This window comes from Eptatretus burgeri, chromosome 13 (assembly GCF_056783735.1).
Source record: "Eptatretus burgeri isolate ZD-2024b chromosome 13, Ebu_testis_v1, whole genome shotgun sequence".
NCBI classification, from domain to species: domain Eukaryota; kingdom Metazoa; phylum Chordata; class Myxini; order Myxiniformes; family Myxinidae; genus Eptatretus; species Eptatretus burgeri.
Genome location: NC_140973.1, coordinates 22,485,697 through 22,504,844, shown reverse-complemented (window position 1 = coordinate 22,504,844; position 19,148 = coordinate 22,485,697). Strand labels below are relative to the sequence as shown.

At 52.2% G+C, this 19,148-nt stretch overlaps 1 protein-coding gene across 1 annotated transcript in view; it reads left to right on the top strand.

Moving 5' to 3' along the window:
- AGMO (alkylglycerol monooxygenase) overlaps nucleotides 1-19,148 on the top strand; it is a 78,614-nt gene that overhangs the window by 25,152 nt on the left and 34,314 nt on the right. The window contains exons 2-4 of the mRNA XM_085851657.1: nucleotides 11,142-11,269; nucleotides 12,139-12,290; nucleotides 17,104-17,207. Coding sequence (XP_085707783.1) covers nucleotides 11,142-11,269; nucleotides 12,139-12,290; nucleotides 17,104-17,207 — 384 coding nt within the window. The remainder of the gene's footprint in view (nucleotides 1-11,141; nucleotides 11,270-12,138; nucleotides 12,291-17,103; nucleotides 17,208-19,148) is intronic.

Sequence of the window (19,148 nt, the reverse complement as noted above, 5' to 3'; positions counted from 1 at the left end):
ATAACAAGCTAGATCTATCCGCCATCTCATTATTTTCTCGTTCTTAATTTTCCCGTTATTTTTCCCATCAAACATGAAGGCAACGGATCGCTGGTCTGTGACAAGTGTGAAGTGATTGCCCAGTAAATAGTGTCTCCATTTACGTAGGGCTTCAACAATAGCGTACGCTTCCTTCTCTATCGCCGAGTGTCTCTGCTCGCTTCCTGAGAGAGTTCTCGAGAAGAACGCGACGGGTCGTCCGGACTGATTGAGCGTCGCGGCGATCGCATGATCGGAAGCGTCCGTCTCCACCACGAACGGCACCGTGCTATCGATCGATAATACCACGGAATTGCTGATATCGTCTTTGAGGCTGTGGAAAGCTTTTACAACAGCGACATCTGGTGGGAAGTTTTTTTGCAATGCACTAGGGGATGTATTTTTTCAGAGTATTGGGGGATCCATCTAGCATAGTAAGCGAACATCCCGATCACCCGACGCATTGTCTGCATGTCATGAGGTGGGGGTAGCTCACGGATTGGGCGCAATCGTTCAGGATCGGGCTTTATCGTACCATCGGCTATTGTGTAGCCGAGAAGATTAATTGACCTTGCCGAGAATACGCATTTCTCGTAGTTGAGGGTCAGATTATATTTTCTAGCAATGCTCAAGAATCTGTCCAGATTCATATCATGTTCCCCCCGATCCTTACCGCACACCGTGACATTGTCCACGTAAACAAAAGTGTCTTTGAGGTTTTCATCCGAGATGATGTCGTCCATAACTCGTTGGAAGCAAGCTACTCCATTAGTGACACCGAACGGAATCCTCCTAAATTGATAGAGGCGTGTACCTGCCTGGAACGCGGTGTAAGGTTTGTCTTCCTCTCGAATGGGAATTTGATGATAGGCGCTTCGCAAATCGATGGTGCTGAATATTTTGTAATTGGCCACGCGTTCGACCATCTCGTCTATGCGCGGCAAAGGGTAGGCATCGAGTTGGGTGAAGCGATTGACGGTTTGAGAGTAATCGACAACCATTCGTTTCTTATGATTCTGATTGGTGGTCACCAACACCTGCGCGCGTCATGGCGAATCGCTCGGTTCTATAATACCTTCTTCCAGTAATCGCTTGGTTTCAGAAGTGCTGAAGTTCATATCGGCAGTGGTATATCGTCGCGATTTGATCACTATCGGTTTACAGTCCGGCGACAAGTTAGCAAACAGCAGGGGGGACGATACCTCTGCGGTGGTCAGAGCATTTAGAATTAGAAGAGGTTTGCTTCCTCCAAAGGGTATTTCGACGCTCGCGTGCTGCTTGAGGACATTATGACCCAGAATTACGTCTGCGCATAAATCACGAAGCACCAGTACCCTTACATCCCGATGCGTGTACCCTTTTACGTCCAACTCAACATTGCAGTATCCTCGTACGCGGGACTGTAGTGATGTGTAGGCCATGCATACCGTATTGTCTGTCGGGTGCATCTTCCATTTCCGGCCCTTCACTAGTGAGCTGTTGACGAAACTTTCAGAGCTACCGGTATCAATCAGAGCCTCAGCCATATGCCCGTTAATTTGTACGTTGATGATAACTTTGGATAGATTCCCCGGTGAAGCTGCTGTTACTTTCTTTTGTGAGTAGAAAGCCGCAGAAGTGGGTTTATTTCTTCTAAGAATAGATTTGCATACCCTGGCATAATGCCCTTTCTTGTCACAATTCATGCATGTGGCATCCCTGGCGGGGAAATTTGTTGCGGGGGTGTCTTTTGTACCCACAAAAGAAGCATTTACCAACCGATGTAGTGGCTGAGGAGTTTGTCGAGGTCTGGGTATCCGATTCCTTGGGTTTATCTCCATCCTCAGTGTTGGAAATTATCAGCAAAGTAAATCAGCAATTAGCACGGAGTGTGGTATACTCTCAATTCTTACCATTCAACGAGCACCAAGTGAACCACCGCCGTAAATGACAATGCCCCAGGGACAATCCCACCGACCGCGCGGAATCTCGGTTTTATCTGTCCCGTGTGCGAGCCGCGCAACATGTGATCACGCGTCACATCCTTCAATTCATCACATATATATACACACATATATATATATATATATATATATATATATATATATATATATATATATATATATATATATCTTCTTCTTCTTTCAGCTGCTCCTGTTTGGGGTCGCCACAGCGGATCATCCGTATGATCCGCATAGTGATTTGGCACATGTTTTACGCCGGATGCCCTTCCTGACGCAACCCTGGTCGCCTCTTACGACACAGGGATATGGTACACCTATTTTAACCGGGGCATACACTGGCCCAGTACACTGGTGCTCATTTCACCGACCTCGGAAGGATGGCAGGCTGAGTCAACCCCTGGTGTATTAATTCAGTGGTCCAACGGGCTTTGAACTCAGGACCTTTTGGATCCCAAGCCGCTGCGCCAACACCAGGCATAACCAGGCATAACATAACCAACATATCATAACCACTGTGCCAACACCATGTATATATATTGTGTGTGTGTATATATATATATATATATATATATATATATATATATATATATATATATATATATATATATATATATATATATATATATATATATATATATATATATATATATATATACACACACACAATATATATAGATATTGTTACGGAAATGGCCCTTACGGGAATACTAAATATAGAATTAGCTCAGTTCCCTCATTAAATTCATGTATAGATCGGTTGTGTGGTATAAGGGACGATATGCGTGTGTCGGGAGGTGTAACAGACTGTTTTCGTGTTCGTGTTATGGTGGTGAAACGAGAGATTGCAATTATTCCTTCCTCATTCCGGAATAGGCCCCTCCCAGTCGGCTGAGAGGCGTGGCCTCGAGCGAGGGGTGTGGCCTGGACAGGAAGTGACGTGGGGGAGGAGCCTTTGGTCAGGGAGTCGCCGAGACGGACGTGTGTCGAAGGAGCTCGCGTGTCGAGGCGAGAGAGAAAAGAACAAGGCAGTGGTGAATCGACCGGCAGAGAAAGCGGAACCTGCACATCGATTCACCTCACGACTCGAAGGAGAAAAGAAAAGGGGACGAAAGGAGTGCTGTGTGTGAGGAACGGCCAGGAACGGCCCTAACTCGGACCTCGACTGGGACCTTGTATGGAGAACAGGCCAGGCCGGGATTCGTGTGCTGAACCCTGGAGAGAGATCGGCGATCTCGCATTGTCGACGTGGCGCGGAGCCGGAGCGTGCTGAGGAGAACCGCGCACGCGGTGACTTGGGCGGGAGCTGGAGTGCTGCGCCGCCATTTCTTGCTGCGCGGCACGTTCGAGCGGGAGTTCGAACCCGTGGAAACCCGCTGGTTTTTACGAGCGACCTTCGTGCTTTTGGGACACGGTCCTCTCGTCCATGAGCCATCACCAAGTACTCTGTCTTGTCCTGCATGCATGTTTGTTTGCACGTGTTGTATAAGGCATATTTCGTAGTAATCCCCTCGAAACCTTTTAGCCGTGGTTCCCTAGTTAAGAACGGGTTGATTGTTAATAAAACCACTGTCGGGTTATTGCTTGTGTTGTGATCTCTGATGTCCCCAATAAATCTGGTTAATTCTGATGAAGTTGCCGCTATGGGTTAATGCGTGTCGCGTCGAGGAACGATCCGTTAGATTGGCATACAAGACCAAAATGGTTACAGACTGGTAGACTCCGCTCGGTCACTGACAAAGCCTGTCTGTAACTAGGGGTTCTATTTCCCCAACTGGTAAGGTACAGGATTACGTTGGTATCGCGATTAAAGACGCGTGACCCGAGGCCTGTGCCGAGCCGGCCGGTGTTATAGACTCCTGAAGACGGTGGTGGCGAGGGTGGCACCAGGGACCGGTTCAGATTCCCGCCACCCCGGATCCGCAACAGTGGTGTCAGGAGTGGGAAACAAACTCTCCCATCTCCAGGCTAAATTCATGGGAATCGGTTCAGGGGTGAGTGGAGCGACCCCCCAATTCCCACCAAACACGAGCGATTCAAATTTATTTCTTCCACAGGATAAGATGGCATTTCAAGGCGAGCGGGCGCCGGGGGTATTGGGTATGTGTTTGAATGTGGAATCTGTGGTGTAGCCTGCGGGCCTGCGGGGCAGGGCATGATGGTGGGGGGAGTGGTCGGCGTGATCATCGTGTCTGCCAGGGATATAAGGAGTGCGCGCCGCCTGAGGCGTTGTAGTGGGTGCCGTAGTCGCCGCGGCTCGTGAGTGCCTTGAGTACGTAATAAAGGAGAGCTGTGGGCAAAGTACGCCCACGCTCCTGATGGTGCAACAAAGCCGGGCTCGACTGTTCCTCCGCTCGTGTCTGCCTTCTAAGCACCCCTACCACGACACCACAGTTGGCGACGAGGATGTTCGGATCGGCGTGTGCAGGGTGTTTGGGTTCGGATCGGCAGCGAGTAACTCAGCGCACCCCGCGCGGTTCGAGGTTCCGGAGGAGTACGCATCGCGAAGAGCGTATCGCAGGTTCGCTCGCCGCGCGCACAGGCTCCGGAGCCAGGAGGCTCGCCAGCGCGGCCAGCTCAGGCATGACAGGAAGTCGGGGCACGGCGGAGGTGACAGGCATGACAGGAAGTCGGGGCACTGATCCGGAGGTCAGCGCGATGTTCCAGGCGCGCACGGCCGCGCGCACGGTCTGCGGCGCGGGTCGTGGACGAGGGTTGCAATGCGATCACTCGGACGGCGGTCTGAGCACTCGGGGACGTCTACGGTGTTTGTGCCGAGAGTCATCGCCCATCATAACAGTCATAGATGGCGGTGTGCGAAGCGATCCTTCCTGTCCCGGGTCGAGACCTACTGCCGGTACGGTGTTCGGTGCATGGCGTACACGGTAACGCCCCGGGTCGAGTTTTACAGCCTGGGCACAGAGATCCCAGCGACCCGGAACGGGAGTTACTGCCGATGTTAGACCTGCCTTCAATTGGTCCGGAGGTGACAAGATCAATGGCAGGGGAGGTTGAGGTGACAGGGGCACTGATGCTGCCCATGTTGAGACTGGTTTCAGTTGGTCCGACGGTGACAGGACCAATGCCAGGGGAGGTCGAAGTGATCGGGGCACTGATCGGGTGTCGAGTTGAGTCCACTCGTGCTGCCCTCGCATCGCACACGTACACCGGCGAAGCGATTGCACCGCTTGCGGTGGCCGACGTCTCGGTGCTCTACCGGGGTCGAAGCGCCCTACTCTCGATGTTTGTGGTGCGAGGGGAGGGGCCCGCCCTTTTGGGTCGGGACTGGTTGACGCACCTCGTGCTGGATCTCCAGTTCGTACCTCCAGGTGCGCCGGTGCTCCCTTCGATGCTTTCTTCGAGTTCCGAGGGCGAGGTTCTGGCGGTGGGAGCCGCATCGATGCAGCGGGAGCGGCCGTTCGTTGCTGCCTGCAACGGTGATGTGCGGTGCGGAAGCGACGGAGCCGTGCCAGCTCTCGCGCTGAGCTCTCGCGCTTCGGCTACGCTCATGAGGCAAGGTGCGCCTGTGTTGTTCAGGCAGTTTCAATGGGGAGTTGCGGCGAGCCCGTCGCGTTCAAGAAAGTCACGGTTCGCAACATCGAGACGACAACCAAGAGATGGACACGTGATGTGGTTTATGGGCTGCTGTTCATTGCGTGTTTGTTTTTAATTGCTCGAGTGATGCGGTTTAACGTTGTTGAAATAAATGCCGACGGTTCCTGTGTGAGAGTGGGTTTGCCTGAGATCAATCGATGGGATTTGCATTATGATCAATGTGATGTGGAGGCTTTGGGAGCGATGGTGGCAAATAAAGAGGTTTTGTTGGCCTCCCGTTGCCCCGGGCCGCGGGTGGTTAGTGTCATGTGCAGGGATTTCATCGGGGAAACGCGCTGTACGGAAAAAGGAGTTTGCAATGGCACAAATGATGTTCTTAGTGATTTATGGCAAGCCTGAGTTTAAGGGGTGGTTTGTATGGAATGGCTACCGTCTAATTGCCGTGTGGATCTCGGAGATCGACTCGGAGCCAGGGCTGGTGCGCTGTTCAGCATTACCCCCACCTCTGGTTTCGGCAAGGTCAGACGTGCCTGGCGCCTGGGACGCAGCTCTCTGTTCTCTCTCGAGGCCGTTTGGACGTGCGTTGGAATCTCAACTGATTGTGGTGCGTGGGTTGTTATGGGGCATTGGTTGCGTCCAGCCAACGGTGCTGTTCAGCGCCCCCACCCAAGGTCAGTCGGGTCTGGCGTTGGCGCCACGGCTTCTAGACAGCGAGCTTCCAGCCTCGGAATGTTTATCTGCTTCAGGGCTGGCTGGGGGAGATGTGCCGCCTTGTCGGCCGGAGGCGTTTGATGGTGCCGGGGGAGGTTTGCTCGGGAGGTTGCCGCGACCTCGCCGGAGGGCATGTAAGCATGAGCCGCCTGGGGGCGCTTTTGCTGCGTAGTGCTGCTGTGCTTCTCGCCTTGCTGCTTCATATCGGTAACGCGGTCAGGGTTTCGTAGGTTCATTGTGAAACTCAGTCTTCGGAACCTGGCCGTTGCAGCTCCACTCGCTCGCATCGACATGTTATATGATGTGATGTGCTTTTATACTATGCTGTTTCTTTTTTGTACCTTGTCTGCTTTTATACCGTGGTATTTCGTGCTGCTTATGCTTATTATGATCATTTAATAATCTTGGTTTTAGGAGGGAGGAGTGTGGTGTAGCCTGCGGGCCTGCGGGGCAGGGAATGATGGTGGGGGGAGTGGTCGGCGTGATCATCGTGTATGCCAGGGATATAAGGAGTGCGCGCCGCCTGAGGCGTTGTAGTGGGTGCCGTAGTCGCCGCGGCTCGTGAGTGCCTTGAGTACGTAATAAAGGAGAGCTGTGGGCAAAGTACGCCCGCGCTCCCGCTGGTGCAACAAAGCCGGGCTCGACTGTTCCTCCGCTCGTGTCTGCCTTCTAAGCACCCCTACCACGACACCACAGAATCCATGGTCCAGGACGAAAGCCCCGAGCAGGACATGTCCGTGCAGGATGAATTTCCCCAACCGAAACCAGAACCAGAAATGGGTGCGGCAGCGGCAGAGGCTGCGGTGTATGACACCCCCCCCCTCCCCACCTCCGTCAAATTCCCTCCCCAGCCCCCGGCGAATCCACGGCTGATGAGGGCGAAGCGACTGCCGCAGACCCACCTAACATGGGCCAGCTATTAATGGGTTGGTTGGCGAATATGCAACAAGCATTGGATAATAAAATGGATGCAAACACAAAGAAATGAAAACGAATGCGTGCGGAATGAATAATCACATGAATGCGAATATACAACAGATGAAGAATGGAATGAAAGGAATGCGGGGTGAGATGCAGCAAATAGGCCGTAGCCTGCAGGCAGGCATGAAGGCAATAGCGTGCAGTGAAACGCGGACAATGGCGGGCATAATGGCGGCGCCACGTGCTGGGGCGAACGAGCTGGGGGGGAGTGCAACGGCTGTCAGGCCCGCAATGGAGGCGGGTGAGGACGAAGTAATTCGGGGGACGTGTTGGACGAGAAACGTAAAGGTGACGGAGAAAGTGACGGTGAAACAGAGGGAAAAACTAAGTGGGGTTACTGAGACGAGACACGAGGTGACGACGAAGGAAATAGAATTAACAGAGACACAAAGGAGATGCAGGAGATAAAAGAAATAATAGTGTAGACAGGGAGGTAATGGGTGAAGAGGTGACTGAGTTGGCAGAGACACGGGAGATAGAGCGTGAATTAGACGGGGTTAAGGACGAACACACACACATGGAGTTAGCGAGGCTTGATGGGGGTGAGCTGGTGGACTGTTTTGTGACCTGGTGCAAGCAGCTGGATATCCTCCTCCAGGAACGAGGGGAGGGAGTATGCCCCCTTGAGGCGACTCACGACCGGGTGGGTCCGGTCGAGCTTTGAGAGGTAGAGGGGGCGAGTGCTGTTGACGGGTGCACGAGGAGCTTGGGGGGTATGGAGGCCCCGCGAGCCCTGGAGGTGACCCGATTCCCCAGTGTGATTGCCCCGGTGTGTGGTGCAAGGTGTAAGTGCGTGCCCGTGTATGAGTGAGGCACCGCGTGTGAGTGTCACTGCGTGTTCGAGTGAGCGGCCGAGTGCAAGGGAGACCGTGTGTGTGAGAGAGCGGTATGTAAGGGAGATGACTGTGGGCATGAGTGAACACGCAGCCACGTCTCCCGAAGTGAGTGTCATGGAATGGTGTGTGAGCGTCGTAACACGCAGGTGTGCGTCGGTTGAATGACGACGATGGCGACAGAGAGACAAAGGCCGGGTAGCGGCCGTAGCTGTATTGGGGACCGCGCCAGGTTTACCCAGCAGCGAGCGCGAGGTCCGTGCTGTGGTACGCACGAGGCCGCCATGTGTGCGCCTGCGGGAGTGAAGCCCGGTCCAGAAACTTCAGTTGTTGATGTTGCCGATCCCGCGGATGGACAAAAGCTAGGCTGGATTAGGGATTTGCACCGGATGGGTTCTCCACGCAAGCATGTTTGTGTTAAGCTCTGACGGGCAGAGCACATGTGTTCGTGTGGGGAACCCCTCGAAAAGCGAGGCTTGTTTTTTGATGCGCAGGGTGACGTCATGGCTGCACGTATGGTTGGAATCCGGCAGGAGGGGAGATCCCTGCCGGATGGTACCATCCAAGAGGGACGAGGTACGCCAACAGCTGCCATGCCATCACGGGCAAAGAGCGCAGGTTGCGAGTTTCCGCGCTGGTGCTGCGCATGTGAAAAAAAAATGGAGAACAAAGCAAGCCTCGCTTTCGGGTGAACAGGATTCCTGGGCGGAGGGTGGAAGACCCTGCTGCCTGGGCACAGGAATACAACTTGTCAGGGGGAAGGGTTAGTGTTAGTTCGACCGGCTTCATGGGGCAGGGGTAAGTCTTCAAGGGGCCCGTGGAATGGATTAGTTAGAGGGATTGTAGTTGAGATTTTGGATGGGAAATGGATTTTGAGGACAAGGACGGACTTTGGATGTGTACAGGGGATGTAGCTTAGCTACGTCGTGTTAAATGGAATGTGGTACTAGTTTAAGCGATGACGAGGTAGTGAGCAGGATGGCAGAATTCAGCGGTTGAGTTGGGAAATGAAATGGAAAAATGTACTTGATGAGTGAGTGAGACCAGTGAGCCTGAGTGTATGGAGTGATTGTGGAATGCATGGTGCGATGAGTGATTGGGGGGAGGAGTGATTCCCACCCAAGGGACCCCGGGTCAGTGTAAGTGAGTTAGTGGGTTAGTTGAATTGAAAAATGGAGGTCGTTTTGTTGTTGGTGGGAAAGTAGGCTCGAAACCCATTTGGAGGGGTGCAGGAGCCCTGTTGACTGGCTGGGAGCGTGGCTGCGAAAGGTGAGTATCGCTGAGTGGGTACCCCGGGCACCGGGCGAGTCGGCCGTGGTAGGCCAAGGGCCCATGGGGGGCCGGGATAGTGTAGTGGGCACGGGTGACCCGCTGATGCGGGGCTCAGGGCGCCATAGGCCGCGTGGGCAGTGCGTTGGCACGGGCGACCCTCTGAAAGGGGGTGGGGGGTTGAGAGAGGAGAGAGGGAAGTGAGAGAGGAAGAAAGGAGATAAGGAGGGGAGAGAGAGGAGGCAGGAGGGAGGGGAAGCTAGGAAGAAGGGAAAAGCAAGGAAGGGGTGGGGGAGTTTTGGAGAGCTATGCCTCACCAAACATTGCTATACCGTTGGAGGGAGAGATGCGAGGAGAGGGTGGGAGAGAGAGAGACAGAGACAGAGAATGAAAAAAAAAATGAAGAGAGAAAGGTGAGGGGTGGAGGTGAGGTTAGTAAAGAGAATGATATGTTCTGCTTAATGACCGAACTCACACACACGAAAACAAACTCATGTCAGAACAGCTGTACACACAATGACACAACAGAGTTTATAAAGTAATCTGCTGGCACGTCTACAAAAACTTTGATATCCCAGTTCCAGAAAATTTGTGGGAACATGAACCAAAATAAATCGCTGAAAACATGGAAGTACTTACCGCTCATGTACAAACTAGCGATCCCATCAAGCGTGAGCTTCAAAAACAAAGCATTGTGACCAGATATCATACTTAGATACAAAGAAAGAGAAGAAGGCATTGCTAATAGATGTGTTACTAGCAGCGATTTTGGACTAAACGATGCAGAAATCAAGAAAATGACCAAATACCAAGACCTGAAGAATGAAGTGAGAAGATCCTGGAAGCTGAAGAATGCCAAAGTTGTACCAGTGATAGTTGGACCTCACAGATTTGGATATTGGGCCATCTCAAAATTTTTGATGGCAGTGGAAAATGGCTGCCACAGCCATCATTGGCTGAATATGAGATGGCCCAATATCCAAATCTGTTCATAATATGATAGGCTACTAGTGTGCCAAATTTGGTGCTTTCCTCACAAAATGCACAATTGCTATGCTAAGTTGCCCCACTAATATAAACGGCAAACGCAAAGATTTACCTTGAAACGGTGTTCTTTGCGGACTGTTCCAAATCAAGGCGAGGTTGAGCACTCCAAAAAACATGGCGGCTTCAGACCCCCAGCGAAGTTACCGAGGAAACACCGTAAGACCCCAGACAGCGAGATGGCCGAGGATCACCTGATGAAAATTAGGTCGCTAATTATGTTAAAAAGGGGTGTTTTCATTAACCCAAACATCCAATTTTCACTCTTGTAGTTCCTGGGAGTTTTCTTACTATGTATGTAAAGTTTCAGGCTGCTAGATTTTATGGTTTTGGAGTTATGGAGGACACACACACACACACACACACACACACACACACACACACACACACACACACACACACACACACACACACACACACACACACACACACATTGTTTCATAAAATGAAATATTTCATATGATGAAATAGTTTCATACGATGTATCTGGTATGACAAATGTGTGTGTGTGTCGTGATGTAAGTTTCATACGATCACGGTGATAATTACGTGAACCGTGAAGCCATTGAGCCTGAAATTTTAGAAGATTTAAGTTTAAAGGATTTAAATTAAAATATCCTATATATATATATTTTTTTTCTCGTTCCATATGTAAGTGGGATTAAGCCTGCACGCACACAAGTATGGTGTTTTAAAATATTTAAAAATACATTTCTGGCCCCGTCGTGTACTTATGTCATAAATGGTTCCTTGCAATGTTTTGAACATTCGTCCTGCATTGTCTACCCAGGCATCTCCATATTTTACTGTTCTGCTGCTTTTGGAGATATTCTTGTCTCAAGTCCGGGGTAAACCTTCCCATGCCGTAAATGATGGAATTTCATCCATATCGGCCGGACTCGTCTCGCAAACGCACAGGTACTGATCGAGCCTTCCCCCCTTTTAATTAAGCACTCGTTTGTGTGCTACTTTATTCACTGCTCCCTTTAATGGGATCTGAAGAAATATTTTTCTTAATTTTTGTAACTTTGTTAATAAACAAAATTGTGTAACTTATTGGAGTGAGGCGCAGGGTGGTTGGGAGTGTGGTGAGGCAGAGCATGTGGTGAGTTAGTGAATGCTCTACTCTAAAAGCTCATTGTCACAATTACGCTCACGAACCAACATGTCAGTGTGACAGAATGGTGCAGAGATAGCATACTTATCTTTGGATTGTTTAGCTTGGTTTGGATTCTCGACCCAAACATAAACTCTATCATTTTGGTTTTTTGAAAGGCAGATTGTTGCATCACAAAGTGCACCATGCCGTGGATGGATATAAAGCTAGGTATCCCATCTGCTAACATGAGTTGGTGGATGTTATTAAAGATCTCGCAGTGTCTCTCATGAACAATCGGCGAATTATCACTCGCACCCTGAAAAAAAATTACAAATCCCACCTGAACAGAATGTCAGGCCTGGTCAGCAAGACATCAGCCAAAATCCTCCCCAGCCAACCACAAAAGAAGGTGGGCCTGATTAGGGTCATCAAAGAAGTAGTTTCAGAACCCAATATCAGTACACATTGTAACAGACTAACTTCATGCTTTGCAATGTCTGGATTCAAATGACACATCTTCACGTTCATCAATAATTGAAATGTAGTTTCTCTGCAGAATACACACTTCCACTCCCTTGTCTTGGTTCCACCTTTGTTAGAAATGCACATTTCTGGCATGCACATTTGTAAAAAGTCATACCTCTGTCCACATGACACGATGAGTCTTTCTGCTTCTGCCTGGCTACAGTCTGATCGTCCGGAGCATCGAGCTCGTGAGCTACACGTACATTTTCTCCAACTTTTGCCTGGTGCAACTCCCCTGGGACTCGCCCTGGACTTGGCTTCTCGGATTTCTCGGCGTCGATTTTGGATACTACTGGGCACATCGGATGGGCCATGGTGAGATTATTGTAGTGACTTAGTGGTGAGGATACCAGCTTGGTATTCCAGTTGAGCTTGTGGGTTACAATCCTGCTGAAGGCAAACTATCCTTCAGGCTTTGGATTTTAACCCCTCAGAATCTGAGCTAACTTGAATTGCTGTCACTAGGCTACTGCGTTGTCGATAAAGGCCCGGTCAGGCTTATGAACGAGGAGATAATCTGGCCTACTTACGTATATGTGCGAGTTCACCATTTATGGTTCACTAAGTTACAATTGACATAATGCCTGTAATAAATACCACCCAAACCTCCTTAACCAAATGAAAAAGCAAGTCAAATGTGATGTTGATATCCATATTGTACTGGAGCGCTCATGTTGAGTCATGGCACAAGCTTGATGAGCCAAATGAAATGGCCTTTCCCTGTTTTTAGAGTGTACGAGGTGCAGTGGGACGCGGGCCAGCATCAACTCCGCTTTATTGCGCGACCAGAAGTACACTCCTGCCACCCCTGGCGGGCGAGGCATGATATACGAAAACCCAATCACGTGACACAGCACACTCCTCCCCTCGTAAAATGACCCGTCACACGATGAACGGACAATCACAACATGACCATCTGAAACCCATCAACACTCATAATCCTCCAAATACCGCGGCCGCACTCTGACCCGCCTCGGACAGGCAGCGCCACCAGACAGCTCAGGCTCAGACGCCTCCCGGCTCGGTCGAGGTGACACCCTCGCCGGACTCGCACTTTCCGCAACACCAGCCACCCCCGACCGCCCAGCCTGCTCGACGTCCCCGGGTAGGACGGCATCAGGCGGAGACCCCCCTGGCGTCGGCCCAACCAGCCCCGGCGATACAACGTCAGGTGCCGGCGATACTACCGGTGGGGGTCCCGCATCGTTCGGCCCGGGAAGGTGTGGGGGGGGGGGGTGACGCTGAACAGCGATCATGCATTTGGTGCACGTGCCGCTTCCACACATCCCCACCATCAGTCCGCACCATGCAATTCGCCGGCCCCAGCACCACAGAGACCACCGCCGGCACCCATTTGGAACCGTAGAAATAATCGCGCACCATCACCCGCTGCCCCACCTCGAAGCTGCGCAGCCACGTCGGACGCGACATTGCCCCACTCCCCGACCCTCCAGGTCGCAGCAAATCCAGCCTGGACCGCAAAGCCCGTCCATAGAGACGAATGGCAGGCAAATCACCCGTGACAGGATGAACTGCGTTCCTGTAATGGAGCAAAAAGACATCGACCACCGTCTGCACAGGTGCAACACCCCCCCCTGCGCAAAGCCCGCTTCAACATCTTGACAAACGACTCAGCTTGGCCATTCGTCTCAGGATGATACGGTGCGGACCTCAGATGTCGAATACCATTCTGGCGCATAAACTCATCAAATACACCCGCGATGAACTGCGGACCATTATCAGAGACCAGGATCTCCGGCAACCCTTTATTAGCAAAGATCGTCCGCAGTTTCTCTACTGTAATGTTTGCTGATGTATGCTGCATTACTACAACCTCCGGCCATTTAGAGAATGCATGGATCACAATCAAAAACATTTTGCCATTAACCGGTCCCGCAAAATCTAGATGGACCCTCTGCCAAGCTCGGTGTGGCACAGGCCAGAGACCCGAAGCTCGACGCGGGTTATCAGCATCTGTCTGGCACGTGGCGCAACGCTTAACCAACTGCTCAATGTCTTTGTCCAACCCCGGCCACCACAACAGGCTACGAGCAAGACTCTTGGTCTTCACGATGCCAAGGTGACTGACATGCAGTTCTTCCAAACACCGCTGCCTGAACCTCGGTGGAATCACCGTCCTCATTCCCCACATTACGCACCGTTGGACCAACGACAGCTCCGCTGCACGTGACGTGAAAGGTTGAAATGCCGGTGTCGAAGGCAGATCGCTCCAATTCCCCATAGAAATCGCCTGGACGACACGGGCAAGCACCGGATCACGAGCCGATTCCACCGCGACCTGCCTGGCCGTGACCGGCCCGCTTTGGACCTGGCCTAGTGCGAACACATCGACCCGGTCGCCCAACTCAGACGCAGCTGGACCCTCCGCACACGGCAAGCGAGAGAGCCCGTCGCAGTTCGCATGCTTCTCGGTGCTTCGGAACTGAATATCATAATCGTAAGCACCCAGAAACAGACACCACCGCTGTATTCGCGCGGCTGCTACCACCGGCACCCCGCGTTCGGGTCTCAGGATGAATTGAAGTGGTTTGTGATCCGTCTGCAAAGTGAAATGCCGCCCCAGCAGGTATTGATGGAACCTCCGCACACCCCAGACGAGGCTGAGAGCCTCACGCTCAATCTGGGCATATCCGCGCTCTGCTGTGGATAGGGTCCGGGATGCAAAACAAACAGGCCGCTCGGAACCATCGTCCATCCTGTGGGAGAGCACTGCCCCGATGCCATATGCAGAGCTGTCGCACGCCAATAGGAGCGGACGCGCAGGCTCGTAGTGCACGAGGACCGTATCCTCTGTGAGCAGCCGCTTGACGCGGCAAGCTGTGAGCTGAGCCCGCGCACGAACCTTTGGTAGTACTGGGCCATACCAATGAACGAGCGCAGCTGCGTCTTGTCGCGAGGCGGTGGCATGTGCTGAATCGCCTCCACCTTCCGAGGACCTTTCAACAGCCCCTCCGGCGTGATGATGTGCCCGAGGTATTCCAAGCGCTGCTTGAAGAACGCGCATTTGTCCTTGTTCAAGCGCAGGCCGCACGCTTCTAGCTTTGTCAGCACTCGGGCAATGTTCGCAAGATGCTCGTCCGCCGTTTTCCCCGCAATGAGCACATCGTCCAGGTAGGTCTGAGCGGGCAGGCCAATGCAAACCTGATCCATGGCTTTCTGCCACAAAGCTGGGGCCGAAGCAATCCCAAAACAGAGTCGGGTATATCGATAGAGTCCTTGACACGTGTTGATTGTCAAAAGCTCGCTACTCCCGGGATCCATCGGCAGGTGAAAATATGCATCACGCAGGTCTAGCTTCGTGAAGTATTGACTCCCCGCCAATCGCGCATATATTTCATCGATTGACGGCAATGGATATTGCTCCACGCTCAGCCCCGGGTTAACCGTGGATTTGAAGTCCCCGCACAATCGGACGTCTCCATTCCGTTTCAGCACCGTGACAACCGGGGTGGCCCAATCCGAGCACGACACTCGTTCGATCACTCCACAGGCCTCCAGCCTATCCAGTTCACCCTTGACCTTGTCCCGCAGGGCATACGGCACTGGACGCGGTTTACAAAACCGAGGAACTACCCCTCCTTCAAGAAGAGTTTTGCCTCCATGCCCTTGAGTTTCCCAAGGTCGTCGCTAAACAACCCTTGATGTCTTTGAAGAATCTCCTCCAACTGATCCTCCCACTGGCTCGGCACGGGTTGCACAAGGTGAACTGTGGCCCAGTCTTGCCTGATGCGGGCCATCCAATCTCGGCCGAGGAGAGACGGCCCCCTCCCCCACATAACACGATGTACACCCGAAGCGTGGCGACCTGGCCTTGATACCGCACAGACACGTCTGCCATCCAGACTGGCGTTATCTTCTCGCGGGTGTACGTGAACAGCGTGAGGTTTGACCTGATAAGCTTCAGGCCGTTGAGTCTACGCGCGGTCTGTTCGCCTATGAGCGACACCGCTGCTCCCGTATCGACCTGGAACGTGATCGGCGTTTCGTTCACTTCGACTTCCACCGTCATCGGGCGCGCCGTCGCCGGGCCAATTGAAAACAGGCTCAACAACAGCCGCTGGTTCCGCCCCGAGTCGCCTCGCACATCGCCGTCCATGACCTTAACGGTGGCCGCCGCCCCACGGCACACACACGCCAAATGACCCACCTTGTGACAATTGAAACACACGTTGCCTTTACACGGGCATGCACGGCGCAGGTCTCGACCTCCACATCCCAAGCATGTCCGTGGGGTCACCCCGCCGCACCTGCGGCCGCGTGGCGACGTACGACCTGCATCGAAGGTCGTGCGCGAGTCCCGGGGTGCTCGCGACCCCGCGTGGCCGGTGATGGCTCGAACATCCCCGCGAGTCTGCTCGACCGCTGTCGCCGTGCTGATCGCCGAGTCGAATGTAATGGCTTCACCCTTCAGCCGTAAAACCGCTGAAACCATCTTCGCATCTCGTAAACCAGCAATAAAACGATCTCTGAGCCGAGCTGGACGCTCCCCCGCCGTGAACTTGCAGGCCACGGAAGAATGCTTAATCCGCGCCACGAAATCAGCGACGCGTTCCTCTGCACCCTTCGAGAGGCGATCGAACTGGAATCGAGCGAGCTGTAATGACTTCTCCAGCGCCATGTGTGCTTTCATTTTCTCCACAATGTCCCGAAACGACAGCTCGTCATCCCAGGGCCTGTTCGGTGCCACCGAAATCACCCAGTAGCCGATAATGCTCCGGCGAAAGCGAAGCGAGCAAGATCGACTTCTGTTTGCTCTCGTCGACCACATCGTTCGCGTGGAAATAGCATTCCAATTGCTCCGAAAACAATTCGAAGTCGTCTCCGTCGAAAACAGGCACAAGTCCATATTTATCCCATCCTCGTCGCCAACTCGAGTGTACGAGGTGCAGTGGGACGCAAGAAGCACGCGGGCCAGCATCAACTCCGCTTTATTGCTCGACCAGAAGTACACTCCTGCCACCCCTGGCGGGCGAGGCATGATATACGAAAACCCAATCACGTGACACAGCACAGTTTTGTTTTTTTAATATCCTTTTATTGTCTTCTTCCCTGGCTTCTTATACCCTCCCAGTATTGGAATGTCTGTGCCTGTGATCTTGTTTCCCAGAAATTAATTTGATGTGGGCAGCACACCAAGCTCACCACAGCTCTGAATACTACAACCTGACTACGGCACTGCGCCAATCAGCTTTGCAGAGATACGGTGCCTGGGTATGGTATTTGGACTATTTGCTAATGTCATATCTTGATACCATTTTGATATTGTGATGAATCTGGCTTCCTTATTTCGTCCTGATGCTTCTTACAGAGGAATGTGTGACTTGTGATTGTCCAGCCCCTTTTTCCAATCACATATCCTTAGCACCGGTTGTAAACAAGTCAATCACTTGTGCCCTCTGGTTGATCATTGTACAAGAGTTGCAAGAGAACCTCTCGGCCCGATCAGGAATAGGATCAAATGCTAAATGGTGTTTTTTGTTGTTGTTGTTGTTGTTGTTGAATACAGAGTCAAGACTCATCGAAGAGCTTGATCACTGATCAGATCACGACTCAACAGAATAAAAGTAACAGTAGAGAGGGTAGGGGGGCACCAAACAGGGGAGTTGAAGGAGAAAATAGAGAGACTTGGACAAACAATGGTTGTGGGGAGGAATGGGGGCAGGAAAAGACGCATGGGATGGACAGGTTGGGTACAGAAGGAAACTGTCAGGAACAAATTGGGAAGGAGGAGGGCTTTTGGGTGAGGGGGGTGGGGGTCGTGAGACTAGAAAAGATCATGGTTTTGGATTTGGGATGATCTGAGATAGTGGTGTACACGTGTCTTGATGACCAGAAGGGAAGAATGAGATGGTAAAGAATGTGGAAGTTTGTTACACAGGCAGGAAAAAAAGAGGAACTCATGAGTTGAGGTAATCAGCAATCCTCGATGCTGTGAGTTTGACCAGAAGGGGGTTGATGGTGGACCGTCTGTGCCCTGCAAAAACCTGGGGGGGGGGGCACAAAGCACGGAAAGAGCAGAGGGTGCAAGACGAGTAATCAGGCTGCAGAAGACAGATAGACAGACCATCGACCCGTCTGTGATTTTCAAGTGATAGGCCCATAGACTCGGCTTCAGCATGGGAAATTCCAATGATCTTGAGGGCCTTGGTTTCCATGGCATCAATGTGTGAGGCAGGGGATCCAGTCCAGTGGGGAGAGCAGTACTCCCATCAAGCTGCAGATGAAAGCCTTGTAAGTGGATAGGAGTTCAGGTGTGCCACGGAAGGACGTTGTATGACGGAGGATGTCCAGACAGGACACCAACTTTGAAATGAGGTTTGCCCAAAGAAAGATTGTGGCTGATTTGATTTCTTGATTACTAGCCGGGGTATCCAGCGTTGTCAGGTCAGGTTCGATCCTGACCTTTTGTCAGGTCAGGTTCGATCTGTGACCTGCTACAGGTACCATGTAAACCTGTACTAACCTGTTCCATGGTCGGGTTGTCGGCGACTAAACCGTCTCCCCCACCAGGTTTTCTGGTGAGGAGGGTGTTTGGATATGGACACCCAGCAGGATTAAAAACAAAACCTGTCAAAGGGCGGAGGAGCTCCTTGTGAGCCAACGGCCATCCATATCTAGTGCCCAACTGTGTCTGCGGACGTCCTCCTGCAGTTGGGTTACTTCTTATTAGGAGGTTGGTGGCAGGATTTGCACTCCAGCCACCGTAAAACGCTTCATTCCGCAAAACGCAAAAACGCAAAAAATCTGAAAACCCACTCCGTGGGAGTACCTCCTGTGCAGCTTCCCTTCGCAGGGCAGCTCACCGGATGATGGGATTGGGGCAAAGCCTTCGGGACCCCCAATCTTTGATAGGAGGGAAACCACGGGGTAACATCCCTGGGTCAGATTGCGGGAGAGTGTGTCGGAGTGGTGCTGAGGTGTCGTCCACCAGACGGCGGTCTCCTTGGGTTAACCTGAGGCGGTCCCTTCGGGTGGGTGCCTGGAATGTCCTATCCCTAAGAGAGGATGATCACCTGTCTCTGTTATCATCTGAGCTCAAGCGTTTGGACATCGGGATTGCAGCTCTCTCTGAGGTTCGGAGACCGGATTGCGGCGAGATAATGGTGGGTGGTTACACCTACTATTGGTCTGGTCGCTCTGATGGTTACCATA